The sequence below is a fragment of the Podarcis bocagei genome, assembly GCF_964188305.1.
Source record: "Podarcis bocagei genome assembly, chromosome: 13".
NCBI classification, from domain to species: Eukaryota; Metazoa; Chordata; class Lepidosauria; order Squamata; family Lacertidae; genus Podarcis; species Podarcis bocagei.
The window spans coordinates 51,375,470-51,390,436 of record NC_138138.1 but is presented as its reverse complement, the minus strand read 5'-3'; the positions used below and the strand labels follow the sequence as shown (position 1 = coordinate 51,390,436).

At 50.9% G+C, this 14,967-nt stretch overlaps 1 protein-coding gene across 4 annotated transcripts in view; it reads left to right on the top strand.

Annotated features, from left to right (window-relative positions):
• Positions 1-1,034: 1,034 nt before the first annotated feature.
• AP1G2 (adaptor related protein complex 1 subunit gamma 2) overlaps positions 1,035-14,967 on the top strand; it is a 29,758-nt gene continuing 15,825 nt past the window's right edge. The window contains exons 1-6 of one of the 4 annotated variants that reach the window (XM_081167838.1): positions 1,035-1,347; positions 5,112-5,316; positions 6,411-6,535; positions 9,562-9,703; positions 10,457-10,553; positions 12,255-12,331. In XM_081167838.1, coding sequence (XP_081023964.1) covers positions 5,113-5,316; positions 6,411-6,535; positions 9,562-9,703; positions 10,457-10,553; positions 12,255-12,331 — 645 coding nt within the window. In that variant the 5' untranslated portion in view covers positions 1,035-1,347; position 5,112. Of the gene's footprint in view, positions 1,348-4,118; positions 4,297-5,111; positions 5,317-6,410; positions 6,536-9,561; positions 9,704-10,456; positions 10,554-12,254; positions 12,332-14,967 lie in introns of those variants that run through there. The other 3 variants (XM_081167840.1, XM_081167837.1, XM_081167839.1) reach the window with 3 other exon arrangements.

Below are 14,967 nucleotides of genomic sequence, written 5' to 3'. Positions count from 1 at the left end.
AACTGCTAGGTTGGCAGGAGCAGGGACCAAGCAACGGGAGCTCACCCCGTCACGGGGATTCGAACCGCCGACCTTTTGATTGGCAAGTCCTAGGCTCTGTGGTTTAACCCACAGTGCCACCCACATCCCTGATGTTCTATTACATCACTGTTATTTATTGTTAGTAAGCTGCTTTGGGATTCATATGAATGGAAAGCAGCATATAAATTCCAACCATCCATCCATCAAATCAGTGAAACCCACAAGCAGGTCCCATGCACAAGAATTCTCTCCTGCAGTTTCCACAGAGGCAGAGCATAGCCAGCATGACTGGTAGCCACCAGTAGCTCCCCGCTCTGTGAATTTGTGGAATCCTCTTATAAAGCCAGCCAGGTTGGAGCCAACACCGCTTCAGGTAGGAGTGAGTTCCATAGATTAACTATGTGCTGGATGAAGGATTTCCTCGATTCTTTCCCAAAATGCCCAACATTCAGGTTCAATGGATGTCCGTGAGTCCTAGTGTTATGGGGGAGACGGACTTTTAGCTACCCACTTTCTACATAACATACACAGTTCTATAAACTTCTATCGCATCCACTACTTACTCGCCTTTTCCCTCAATGACACCACCCCACCCCACCCCCCCGCAAAAGTGGCAGTCTTTCCTCATAGGCGAGTCGCGCTATCTCCTTGGATCATTTTGATTGCTCTTCTGGTTGTTTGGAGAACTTGAACGTTGGTACTCTTCGTTACAACACTATTGTTATTTAAAAGGTACATATTATTATTAATAATTATTATTTCTGTACCGCCTTTCATCTGAGGATCACAGGGCGGTTTGCAATTTGAAAACACAAAAACACACCCTGTAGTGACAGACCAAAACAATACATGCAACACCAAGAAACAGTTTAGAAGAGCAGACTTATTATTTTCCAAAGGCTGGGAGGAGAGGAACGCTTTTGCCTGGCGCCTAAAGATATGTAACAAAGGTACCAGGCGAGGCTCCCTGGGGAGGGCATTCCCTTTCACCTGAAGATGGTATTAAAAAAAATAAATGTGGCAAGTTTGGGGAAGAGGTCAAACTCGGAAGGTTGCAACACAACCTGCTGTGGCTGTAGAGACCACAGAATAAGAACAAAAAACCAGAACATTTTGGTCGGCCTAATGAAGGTATTGCCCTAACGCGGATTTTGAGGCAATCCTTCCTATGGGCCAACCTGCCTACTTTTACCCCAGGCTGCTTCCTGCCACCTATTGCTCCGCTCGCTTCAAGATGTGCCAAGGCAGCCAGCTGGGCGCCCTCCGCTCATTCGGCTGAACGGGAGCCCCGGGCCTGGGCCTTGCGGACCCCGGCCCTGCCAAGAGGTAAGCGCACAACAGCCCTGCAGTGTAGCCCGCCGCCAGCATTGCAAGTCCTTAGCCCGGGCGGGGAGGCTTTGCGGCCCCTTCCCGAATAAAATCCCACTCCAGGTTGTTGCAGCAGCAAAGGCAGCTCGGCTTGGCCGTTTCCTCCCCGCGCCCCCCGGTCTGACCCAGAGCTCAGTTGCACGCACAAAACCCCGCGCCGACCCAGGCAGGGAGCCGCCTTCAGACGTGCAGGAGGGGGGGACCCCGAAGGGCCGGAACTATTTATTTCCGCCAAGAAGGTTTCGGGGGCGGGTGGGAATGGGAAAGTCCGATGCACAAATCCCAGGTTTCTCCATGGGAGGGCAGTAGCCGCTTCCGCCAAGGGTCAGCGAAACCGGAAGCCCAGTGGAGGAGTTCCTGTCTAGAGGTTTGCTCCATGTCCGTGGTTGGTGGGAGCGTTGCCGAGAAAGTGGGGGGCGTGGTCTAGTCCTCTCCCCTACTGCGGCGCTCTGGCCGCGTCTCTATGGCTGCGCTCATAAAGCTTTATGGAGAAGCCCCTGGGCTGCTCATATATTATATAACATTACAGAGAGAAATTTTAGAGTCCTGCTGGCTTCTCTTTCTCTCTCTCTCTGGCCAGCCGAAGGAGCTGTTCGACAGTGGAACAGACTCGCACAAGAAGTGGTGGGCTGTCCTTCCTTGGAACATACCCTCCAACATTTCTCCGATGAAAATAGGGACGTTCCATTCCTTAATGGTTAATTTACTATTTATACTCCACTCATCTTTTTGGGTTGCCCCAGCCACTCTGGACAGCTTCCAATATATTAAAAAAAAACCCCATAAAACATAAGAAAGCTGCAGAGATCTCGTTCAGCTTCTGTTTTCTGGAAGAAGGTACAAGCCGCCTAAGAAACAGTTTCTATCCAAATGCGATTTTGGTTTTAAACGCAGTGTAAGGTAGTCTCTATGGGAGTATATTGTATTTAATTATGGGGTATTAGAGTTTTTAGGGGGCTAAGCAGGCTTGGATAGCTGGGATAGCAGGCTTGTTGGTTTTTGAATGTCTGATGTAGATTTTTTCAATTTCGTTGTTCTGTATGGGACAATGGCAATAAAGATTATCGTATTGTAAACATTAAAAAAACTTCCCTATACAAGATTGCCTTCAAATGGCTCGGGGGTCAGATCTCCATGCCCTCCAAGATTTCTCCAATGAAAATAGTGATGTCCTAAGGAAAAGCGGGACCAAATCAGAAACCGGGACAATGTCCCTGGAAAATAGGGACACTTGGAGGGTCTGTTGGAGGTTTTTAAGCAGAGGTTGGGTGGTCACCTGTCATGGATGCTTTTGCATAGATTCCTGCATTGCAGGGGGTTGGACTACAATTCTATGATTCTGTGAGCCCTGGAGGGCAGAAGCCAGGAGGTCTGCAACCCACTGAAGGGCCACAGCGAGGCAGGGGAGCAATAGTTTCACCCTTCAGATCCTCTTGGCGGCCAAAGGGCTGCTGCTGCTGTGGTGGTGTTTTGCCTCGCAAGGTTATTGTGACCTTTTTAACAGTTACGTAGCAGGCAAGCTTTCAACAGGGAAGAGGGAATGAGGAAATTCAGGCATCTGCCTTTCCGCCTGTTGCGCAGAAGTGGAAGGCCGCTTATGCTGAGAGAGCAGGTAGCCCGGGAGCATTCCACACACCTAAAGCACATTTGATGCACATTTAAAGCACACAATTTTCTGCCCTCACAAAGAATCCTGGGAACTGTAGTATGCTGACTGTGCTGGGAATTGTATCTCAGTGAGGGGTAAACTACATTTCCCAGGATTTACTGGAGGAAGCCACGTGGTTTAAATGTGCACTGGGTGTGTTTTTAAAGTGTTGTGGAGCTGCCTGTTGTTAGCAAATCAGAGACTTGCCTAGGGCATTTGAAACATAAGGTTTTGTGCCCATCCAAAGAATGTAAGAATAAACTTGCTGGATCAGACTAAAGGCCTCAGTTTTCCCCCAGTGTCTGATATTCAAAAATATCCTTCCTCTGGAGGGAAAGTCTGCATCTAGCTGTCATGCTAACTGACAGCTTTATCCTCTAAGTATTTGTGAATGTACACCCAGCTAGTTCACATCTGTTTCTTATGCATGGCCAGCTATGCAGGATTTGGATCATATTCTCTAGTCCACCTGTGCCTTTTTAATGATATGTATATAATATTTATAAGTCCCCAACAAACTACAAACTTTTTAAAAAATAAATTTAAAAAATTCATTAAATATGAACATTAGGTATGGTCTGTTCCCAGACTGGTACTGTTTTGCATATGGAATTCGATCATATACTGGCAAAGTCATGTTGCACAGTTAAAGTGGGTTTGGTGCTCTTGCACAGCAAACTGCTTTTTTAAACAAGAAACAAAAACAAACCTTGCAGTTCGGAAAGCTATGGCAAAATGAACTGGGAAGCAATGGATAAGGTTCACGTGGCACAATTTTGTATAACCTCTGCACAAACAAATCAGGATGAGTGCTCAATAAACAGGTTGTCTGAAAGTTCCCTTCTTTGGCTCAAGGCGTATCTGTCTGTCAACAGATCCCACTCTTCCGAAATAGCTTTAAACTTTGGCTAACTGCCCCCGGCCAATAGATGTGAGATGGGCGCACAAACCCCAGAGTCTGTCAAGACTGGCCCGTTCGGGCAGGGGTACCTTTACCTTTACTTAACTGCCCTTAAAAAAAAAAAGGATCCGAATGAAAAAGTCCCTTTCTGGGTCTGGCCAGCAGAGGGCGCCCCTGGGTCCAGGTAGCCGCAGAAGTTCAGGTGAGTTTACCTGGCTGGTTAACAGACTGTTGTCCGGAAATGCAATAAGTTGACTAAGCAGAAGGGGAGGATAGAGGGGGCACCAGCTGCCCCTCTGTGTGTCCCCAAAATATCGTGAAACGAAGAAGAAACCGTGTGCAGTGAATCTCTGGACAGGTGAGGAGAGGACCAGAGAAAAGGAATGAATGAAAAATTAAGTGCTGGTGGGAGTTAAGATAAGGGGGTGATAATCCCCAAAGAGGGTGCTAACATGCAAGAGAGGGACTTTGGGTTCTGTGGGGGTGTCTGGTGGCCCACTAAATTTTGCCTGCAGCTCATATGCATATGCAGATTCATTCAAAGTATGCACATTTTAAACTGTCCATCAGAGTGGAAGGAGGGGTTAAGGGAAAAGAGGAAGGGGAGAGAGTTTTACCGAAATATCTGAATTTAAATTCACAGTTGTGAGGGCTACACTGAAGAGACAGTTTGAGGGCAGGGAGAGGCTGCTTTTTATGGTACAGGAGTGAAATTCGAGACTTGAGGTGGGCAGAAAAATATCGACTGAGCTTAAAGCCTCCACAAAGGGCTTTTGATTTCCAATCCGGAAATCGTCTGCAATAAGGGCCACTTTACGGAACCAATTCAATTCTGTTCTTTCCACTGCAAATGCGGATTAATCCTCTACTTCCCCATAAACGTGGAAAGAAAGTATTGGAGGGAGGGAAACCTTCATTTTTACTATTCGTCAAAGGGTGTGAACTAATTTGCGTTAAGCGATTTAGACCTAGCGGCAGGTTGCTGGCATCCATCCCTAAGAGGAAGCCTTGAGTCCAAACCCAAGGAATACAGGCACTCTGCACATTCTCAGAAGCAACCTGTTATTACTTCCTGTCTTTCGGGCTTGAGCTGAGGAGTAAGAGTTGAGGTTCCTGCAGGTGCCACGTGCCAAAGGCCGCCCCCCCAAAAATTATTCCGCTCTTCACTTCCAGGATGCCGGAAGCACCTCTCACGTTGCCGGTCCTGATCCGGACCATACGGAGCGCACGGACCCAGGTGGAGGAGCGGGAGCTGGTCCAACGAGAAAGCGCCAAGATTCGGGGGGCCTTTCGGGGAGACGAGCCCGACACCCGCGCCTCCAACTTAGCCAAGTTGCTCTACATCCACATTCTGGGCTATCCTGCTCATTTTGGACAGGTATACACCCACACTGCACATGGGGAACTGTAGTTTGTTAAGGGAGCTGGGGATTGTAGCTCTGTGAGGGGTAGACTACAGTTCCCATGATTCTTTGTGGGGGGGGACCTTGGCTGTTAAAAGTGCTCCAAAAGTGTTGTAAGCGTGTTTTATTTATTTATACAGCGATGGGGTGAGCTCCCGTTGCTCGGTCCCAGCTCCTGCCAACCTAGCAGTTCAAAAACACGTAAAAATGCAAGTAGATAAATAGGTACGGCTCTGGCGGGAAGGTAAACGGCGTTTCCGTGCGCTGCTCTGGTTCGCCAGAAGCGGCTTAGTCATGCTGGCCACATGACCCGGAAGCTGTACACCGGCTCCCTCGGCCAATAAAGCGAGATGAGCGCCGCAACCCCGGAGTTGGTCACGACTGGACCTAATGGTCAGGGGTCCCTTTACCTTTTTATACAGCACTTGATGTACAAAGTTCCACCCCCCTGCCCCCAAACTTACCTTCCTCACATGTCCTCGCAACAACCGTGTGAGGTAGTTTTAGGATAACAGATGATAATAATAATAATAATAATAATAATAATAATAATAATAATAATTAATTTATTTATACCCCGCCCATCTGCCTGGGTTTCCCCAGCCACTCTGGGTGGCTCCCAACAGAATATTAATATACAAAACCTGTTAAACATTAAAAGCTTCCCTAAACAAGGCTGCCTTCAGATGTCTTCTAGAAGTCTTGTTTTTCTCTTTGACATCTGGTGGGAGGGCGTTCCACAGGGCGGGTGCCACTACCAAGAAGGCCACTACCGAGATGGTCAGTCAGTGAGCTTAATGGCCGAGTGAGGATTCGAACCCAGGTTCCATTTAGCTTCCTTAGCTAATGCACTTATAGTGACTTTATATGCAACTACCCCTCAAAAACCCCTCTGCTGATATTCCCAAATGCCGATCACCACCGAACAGTAACCCTTAAAGGTCCCGGTGGGATACACCCCCAACTAGAATGTTCTGGGATTTAGCCTGGGGGTTTAATCAATCGAAGGTTGTAGTTCTGGTGTAATCAATAATGGTGTGTTTCTTTCCTTATTCTGTCTTGAACCCAGATGGAGAGCTTGAAGCTAATGGCCTCCCACCGTTTCCACGAAAAGCGGATCGGCTACCTTGGCGCTGCCCTCCTATTGGATGAGAAGCAGGACACTCACCTTCTGCTGACCAATAGTATCAAGAAGTGAGGGATGAAACCAAAGAGTGTTTGTGGGGGGGGGGCAGAAAGAGAGAGTGGGTGCCCCCACACTGGACTAGTACAAATTTGGGAACGGAAAGCTATTATTTAGGGCAGAAGTTTTCAGCCTTTTGGAATCCACGGCCTCCTTGACCAACTACGTTCTTTCTGGTCCTCTCCTCTCCACTCTCTTTGGGGGTCCTCTGGGCAGCCGCTGCCGCCGCCCCTGCCCCAAAGACAGCTGCCTCCTCTCTCTGCCCCACAGGGGGCCTGGGAAGAGGATGCCCCCAGCCTTTGGAGCCTGGCCAAAGGTGAAGGTGAGGCCAGCATCTTACTCAGCTTGGAAGGCAGTAGTGGCAGCAGCGGGCACTGCCAGGCCTCCGTGGTGGAAAGACTCCCCTTCAGGACTGGGCACTCAGCTTCCAGGCAGGCATTGCATACAGCAAGCACAATAAAAGCTAGCATGGTGCCTGACTGCCCACCTTCCCACTTCTCTGTCCATTCCCAACAGCAATGGGCTGGCAGTCTGGCCGGCTTGGCTCCTTGCCCGCGTGCTTGCTTACTTCAAGGCTGCCTCACTTCCTGGCAACCAGCACCCAATGGCCAGCCCTGGAGGCAGCTTTCGCTTGTATTAGGGTTGCAACAAACAGCTGTGCAAGCCTTTGAGAGTCAGAGATGTGAGAGGACATCATAGGGGGGAGGGAAGGAAAGAGGGACAGAGGCCAGTGTTCCCCGCGGCACCCCTGACCACAATCCAAGGCTCTTGGGGTTGCGGCGCTCATCTCGCTTTATTGGCCGAGGGAGCCGGCGTACAGCTTCCGGGTCATGTGGCCAGCATGACTAAGCCACTTCTGGCAAACCAGAGCAGCGCACGGAAACGCCGTTTACCTTCCCGCCGGAGTGGTACCTATTTATCTACTTGCACTTTGACATGCTTTCGAACTGCTAGGTTGGCAGGAGCAGGGACCGAGCAACGGGAGCTCACCCCGTCACGGGGATTTGAACCGCTGACCTTCTGATCAGCAAGTCCTAGGCTCAGTGGTTTAACCCACAGCACCACCCTCGTCCCTTATGATTTAGGGTTATACTGGGGGGGGGGGGGAGAAACCAAGGCTACATTCACACCATGCATTTAAAGTGCTATGATACCATTTCAAACTGTCACGGCTTTCCCCAAAGGATCCTGGGAACTGTAGTTTTGTTGGGGGGGGCAAGAGCTGTTTAGGAGACTCCTGTTCCCCTTCCAGAGCTAAGGTTCTCAGAGTGGTTTAACATTCGGTCTGTCTTAAGGTTGCCATTTTTCAAGAAGTAAAAAATCTGGACACAAAGTTGTTGAACTTTTTTGGGGGGGGGATTTCCCAAACCGTTGTGGAGCTTTTTGGGGAAAATGAACCCCAAAGTTGTTGATCTTTTGCCAATTTTTCAGAATTCCCCCAGGACTCTAATTTCATCATTAGAATCCCGGACATGTCTGGGAAATTCCAGACAAATGGCAACCCTAGTCTGTCTACCCTGGGAATTTTAGCTCTGGGGGGGGTAGGGGTTTTCTAACAATGCTCAGCAACCTTAGCAAACTACAGTTCCCATAAATCCAGGGGAAAGCTTTGTTACTAGACTGGTGACTGGGAGCAGCCGCTGAGACCACATAACACCGGTCTTGAAAGACCTACACTGGCTCCCAGTACGTTTCGGAGCACAATTCCAAGTGTTGGTGCTGACCTTGAAAGCCCTAAACGGCCTCGGCCCAGTATACCTGAAGGAGTGTCTCCACCCCCATCATTCAGCCCGGACACTGTGGTCCAGTGCTGAGGGCGGTTCCCTGGCTTCGAGAAGCCAAGTTACAGGGAACCAGGCAGAGGGCCTTCTCGGTGGTGGCACCCGCCCTATGGAACGCCCTCCCACCAGATGTCAATGAGAAAAACAACTACCAGACTTTTAGAAGACATCTGGAGGCAGCCCTGTTTAGGGAAGCTTTTAATGTTTGATGCATTACTGTATTTTAATATTTTGTTGGAAGCCGCCCAGAGTGGCTGGGGAAACCCAGCCAGATGGGCGGGGTATAAATAATAAATTGTTGTTGTTGTTTGAAGGGCTGTCCTAGCACCTTAAATGTACAGGTATCAACCTGGTATTTGGGAGTGTGGGAAATTCAGGTGTGCTTCCAGTGAAAATCCTGGGAATCTAGTTGGAAGATTTATAAGGAGGGGAAGGGACCTGTGCTATGGGCTCTGAAGGAATGGAGGCTGAGATTCAGAATCACAGAACTGTGGAGCTGGAAGGGACCCACAAGGGCCATCTAGTCCAACCCCCTGCAATGAAGGAATCACAGCTAAGGAATCCCTGACAGATGGCCACCCAAACTCCGCTGAAAAACCTCCCAGGAAGGAGAGTCTGCCACCTTCTGTCTGTTCCACTCAAAACAACTCTTGAGGCTTGGGAAAAGACATGTCAAGGGAGCTGGGTCGCTGGGGGTTCCTTGAAATGCAATGTTGGGATACCAGCCAGAATACGGCAGCTTAAAAGTCTTTCAAAACACCAGCCTTTCCTGCTGGTTAAAGATGGCGGCCATCGGTAGGTCTTGAGGGTTGAACGTGGGGAATGAGTAGTGTTATGTACTGAGTTGAATAGGATCCAAACTGCAGCAGTCTGATTGGTCCTAGAACAAAAGGATCCAAAATGCAGCAGTATGATTGGTTGGCAGGAACCACCCAATCATGCTCCAGATATAAGTGAATCCACAACCTAATTGGCTTACAGTAGAATTCCAGAATTAGCCAATCATATGCAGCCCATTGTGTAAATAATGTATATAAAGCAGATACTGTGAGGGGACCTTCATTCATTCCTCCTCACCACTATGAGCTGAATAAAGAGCATGAAATCACTTTGCGACTCTGAGTATATTTCAAGTAGGAAGGAATATACGGGAGGTGGGATTTGTGTGCCTGAGGGAAGCTGTTTGGACAGGGGATGTGAATATTTGATAAACTGTTGCATCTTCCATTCACCTCACTTTCTTTTGCTCCCCGTAGCGACCTTCTGCACCCCACTGCCTGGGTGCAAGGCTTAGCTCTGAGCACCCTGGGCTCCCTGGGCTCGGTGGCCATGTTCCGGGATTTGGCTGGCGAAGTGGAGCAGCTTGCCAGGGTTGGCCAGCCCTCCGTGCGAAGGAAGGTGAGACCCCGCAGCTGAGATTTTTTCTTTAAAAAGCGGAGATTCCAATAATAATAATAATAATAATAATAATAATAATAATAATAATAAATTATTTATACCCCGCCCATCTGGCTGGGTTTCTCCAGCCACTCTGGGCAGCTTCCAAAAGAATATTAAAATACAATAGTCTAATAACATTAAAAGCTTCCCTAACCAGGGCTGCCTTCAGATGTCTTCTAAAAGTCTGGTAGTTGTTGTTCTCTTTGACATCTGGTGGGAGGGCGTTCCACAGGGCGGGCGCCACCACTGAGAAGGCCCTCTGCCTGGTTCCCTGTAACTTCGCTTCATGCAGTGAGGGAACTGCCAGAAGGCCCTCGGAGTTGGACCTCAATGAGGGTGGAGACGCTCCTTCAGGTACACTGGACCGAGGCTGTTTAGGGCTTTCAAGGTCAGCACCAACACTTGGAATTGAGCTCGGAAACGTACTGGGAGCCAATGTAGGTCTTTCAAGACCGGTGTTATGTGGTCTCGGCGGCCGCTCCCAGTCACCAGTCTAGCTGCCGCATTCTGGATTAGTTGTAGTTTCCGGGTCACCTTCAAAGGTAGCCCCACGTAGAGCGCATTGCAGCAGTCCAAGCGAGAGATAACTAGAGCATGCACCACTCTGGCGAGACAGTCCGCGGGCAGGGAGGGTCTCAGCCTGCAAGGCAGTTCCGTGGGGCACAGTGGGACCCCCCCCCATAATCCTTTGCTCTCTGCCTCCGCTTCTAGGCCGTGGTCTGTGCTGTACACGTTGTCCGGAAGGTGCCCGATCTTATAGACGTATTCACTCGACTCGGTGAACACCTGTTGACTGAACAAAATACCGGTAAGTGCCTTTGTCCCTTTGGCTGGGGCCATGGGGACGCCTCTTCGCCCTCCCCGTCATGGCAAGGGAGGAGACCATCTTGGCCCTCCCCATTGGCCGGAAAAGAAGCTGCTGGGAGCCTTTCAGAAAGGGCTCTGGTAAGAACTTTGCAGCTAGTGCCTGAGTTTGCCTTTCTCCTTCTCCCTCCCAACCTCTTTTCCTTTTGTGTCGTGCCTCTTAAATTATAAGTCAGAGGGCAGGGAGCGTTTTATTACTGGACACTGTGTAAGCCATTCCGGAGGGCCTTTTTCTTTCTTTCTTTGCTGATGAAGAGTTTAGGGCTGGGGGAGAAAGCTACAAATAAATAAATCAGTCCCCGCTCGTGCGTGCTTGGATATTCTTCGGTTGCTCAGAACGCTTGAGCCGACCGCTCCGTTGCAGAAGAGAAGGATTGATGCGAAGTGGGATGGCGGGGGGAGATTCTCCTAGGGGTGTTTGATGATGAAGGTTGAGAGGAGAGTTCAGAGGGGTATTCGACTCAGTTTTGATCACGGTGAACCCGCAGAAATTGATCGATATAAGTCAGGTCTGTGGATTTCAGTAGGGCTACTCTTTGCATGAGGGACGTGGGTGGCGCTGTGGGTTAAACTACAGAGCCTAGGACTTGCCAATCAGAAGGTCGGCGGTTCGAATCCCCAGGACGGGGTGAGCTCCCGTTGCTCGGTCCCTGCTCCTGCCAACCTAGCAGTTCAAAAGCATGAAGTGCAAATAGATAAATAGGTACCACTCCAGCAGGAAGCTAAACGGCATTTCCGTGCGCTGCTCTGGTTCGCCAGAAGCGGCTTAGTCATGCTGGCCACGTGACCCGGAAACTGTACACCGGCTCCCTCGGCCAATAAAGCAAGATGAGCACTGCAACCCCAGAGTCGGCCACGACTGGACCTAATGGTCAAGGGTCCCTTTACCTTTACCTTTACTCTTTGCATGATTAGGAAGGGCAGACGAGGCCTGGAGGGACCCAGGAGGGAGTTTTCCCCCCAGAAAAGCGGATCTCAAGGAGCGATTTGAAGGAGATCTCAAGAACAGTGTTTCCCAACCACTGTTCCGCGGCACACTAGTGTGCCGCGAGATGTTGCCTGGTGTGCCGCGAGATGTTGCCTGGAGGGAGGCGGGCGAGTCGGGCGGCGAGAGGCGGGGCGGCAGCGTCGAGGAGAGGCCGCCCAGCGCGGGGCTCTCGCCGTCTGCCTGCCTGGCTGCCTGCGAGCTCGGCGGGCAGCGCCTCCGTCCGCAGCGCCCGCCTCACGGCTCTCATTCCCTGCCCCTGCCAAAGCTCACCCAGCCAAGCCGCGCTCTCCTTCCTGCCTCGCTTTGCTGCCTCCCCCCCCACCCCCAAAGCTTGGAGTTTCCCCGGCAAGGGGGAGGGAAAAAATTGAAACTTACACTTTCGTGCGTCCCTCCCGGCGCGACGCTGCGCGCTGACGTCACGGGGCTGTAATGGTGGTGTGCCTCGAGATTTTTTTCATCAAACAAGTGTGCCTTTGCCCAAAAAAGGTTGGGAAACACTGCTCAAGAAAACGCCACTCTCCCGTCACATTGAGGCGGTGCAGAGAAACCGGGATCTGGGGAGCCTTGGTGGGCCTGGGACTTGGGAAGGTAGGGGACGGGACTTAGGAAGTCAGGGCAGGATCCGCACCCGGCCTACCTGTCTCTCTCTCTCCCCAGGCATCCTCCACGGGGCTGTCATGCTGATCTCAGAGATGTGTGAACGGAGCCCGCAAGCCCTGGACCGCTTCTGCAAGGTGGGGCAGCTGTGAGCTTGGCAACTCTCCCCGCATCCGTTGCAGTTAACGCGCAAGGACTACGTGCCTTTTGAGCAGGGGAGGGTGGGGGAGGGCAAGCTGCTGCTAAAGGAGCCTGTGCCTTGCATGCATTGAGTCCCGGGTTCAAGACTCGCATAGCAGGATTGGTTTGGCGCCCACCAGGAAATGGGGATGGGCTGTGGCAGGCCAGAACATGCAACAAACCCAAGAAGGATCTGGCCTTTGAGATTCTCCCCGGGCCACACACCCTCCCAAGCCACACCCCTTCACCCTCAGGACACGCCCCTTCCCAGCCTTGCTCGGCCCCCTTCTCCCGTGTTTCTGGCTGGAGCACATCCTTGAAATTTTGAGGATGACTCTCACTTGCCTGGACGGGAGAGAGGGAAAGGGGTGTGTGGAAGCTGGCCTACTGCAGAAATGTAAAAATTGCATGTGTTGCTTTTGGCTCCCCCCATCAGTGGCATGCGGCCTGAAATATACTCGGAGTCGAGAGTGGATTTCATGCTCTTTATTCAGCCCATAGTGGTGAGGAGGAATAATTGTTCCCCCAAAATATCTGCTTTATATACATTATTTGCACAATGGGCCCCACGTCATTGGCTAATTCCGGGATTCTCCTGTAGGCCAATCAGGTTGTGGATTCACTTATATCTGGAGCATGATTGGGTGGCTCCTGCGGACCAATCATACTGCTGCATTGTTCTAGGACCAATCAAACTGCTGCATTCTGAATCCTATTGTTCTAGGACCAATCAGACTGCTGCATTTTGGATCCTATTCAACTCAGTACATAACAGTTGACCATGAGGGAATGTGGCCCTTAGAGTAAAAAATATTCTCCAAGGACACAGAAAAAACTGTTCATGTATGTGGCGACAGCTGTGCGGATGTTACCAGCCCAGAAAGAAGACCATAGTCCCTACCAGGGAAGAATGGCAGATTAAGTTGACGGACTCTGCCGAAATGGCAAAAATGACCTGAAAGATCAGAAATCAGGAAGACCAAAATTTTAATAAGGAATGAGGGAAATTTACCTTGGAGACCACTTTAAACAGTTAAAATCGTTAGTGGGATTGCAATAACAGTTGTAATGTAACGAGAACTATGGATACATGGAGGGGGTGGGGAAATAATTTGGATCATTATAAAAGATGCAGTAGAAAAGGCTTAACAACGGAACCCAGGGAGGGGAATGAGAGAAGTCCAAAGATTCATGGGAATATTGTACAGTGGTGCCTCGCAAGACGAAATTAATTCGTTCCGCAAGTCTCTTCGTCTTGCGAGTTTTTCGTCTTGCGATGCACGGTTTCCCATAGGAATGCATTGAAAATCAATTAATGCGTTCCTAGGGAAACCGCCTTCAGACCAGGTCCGGGGACAGTCTGTCCCCGGACCTCTTCTGAAGGCTGGGGGGGGGGAACAAGGGCTTTTCTTCCCACCCCCAGCATATTAAAAAACCCCGGGACAGCGGAGGACTTCTCCGCTGTCCGGGCGATCTTAAAATGCTGGCGGGCGGCATTTTAAAATCGCCCCAGGACAGCGGAGGACTTCTCCGCTGTCCGGGGCGATTTAAAAGCCCCTGGGAAGGCAGGCAGGGGGGACAAAGACTTTCGCCCCCCGCCCGCCTTCAGAAGGTGTTCCCGCCCCTCTGCCCCACTTCGGAGCAGCGTTCCGAAGCCGGGCGGTGGGGGCAGGTGTTCCCTCCCCCCTGCCCCGCTTCGGAGCAGCGTTCCGAAGCGGGGCGGCTGGGGCAGGTGTTCCCGCCCCGCTTCGGAGCAGCGTTCCGAAGCCGGGCGGTGGGGGCAGGTGTTCCCTCCCCCCCGCCCGGCTTCGGAGCACCGGGAGAAGCGATCTCCCCGCAGCCCCTTGCTTCAAAAGAGGTCCGGGCGCTTCCCACTGTCCCCGGACCTCTTTTGAAGCAAGGGGCGGTGGGGAGAAGCGATCTCCCCGCAGCCCCTTGCTTCAAAAGAGGTCCGGGGGCAGCGGGAAGCGCTTCCCGCTGTCCCCGGACCTGGGGCTGCGGGGAGAAGATCGCTTCTCCCCGCCGCCCCTTGCTTCAAAAGAGAAGACCCGCTGTCCCCAGGGCAAGCTTCGTTTTGCGAAGCAAGCCCATAGAGAAATTCGTCTTGCGAGGGAACTCGAAAACGAAAAAACCTTTCGTTTTGCGAGTTTTTCGTCTCGCGAGGCGTTCGTCTTGCGGGGTACCACTGTATTTTCAGAAGGTGTGACTGTAAATTTTAATATGTAAAATCAAATAAATAAATTGGGCGGGAATAATGTTCCACAACCTCCCCCCAAAAAACAGAGGATGCCCTCCTAAACAACCTTACATGGGAGGAAGGCCCATTGAAGTCCACAGATCTTACATGTATAATAGGGCGGTGCTGTCAGGAGGAACAAAAAGACAGAAGTTGCCTTGGTTTTGGAACTGCCCCATTTTGAGATCAAAAGTGCTTTATGGATTGGAGGAGAAATTACCGTATTTTTCGCCCTATAGGGCGCACCAGCCCATGGGGCGCACCTAGTTTTTTGGGGGGGGGAATAAAGAAAAAAAATATATTTCCCCCCCCAGGCGCGGTGCTGGGGCGGGGGTAGCCCGAGCTTCCCCCGACCCC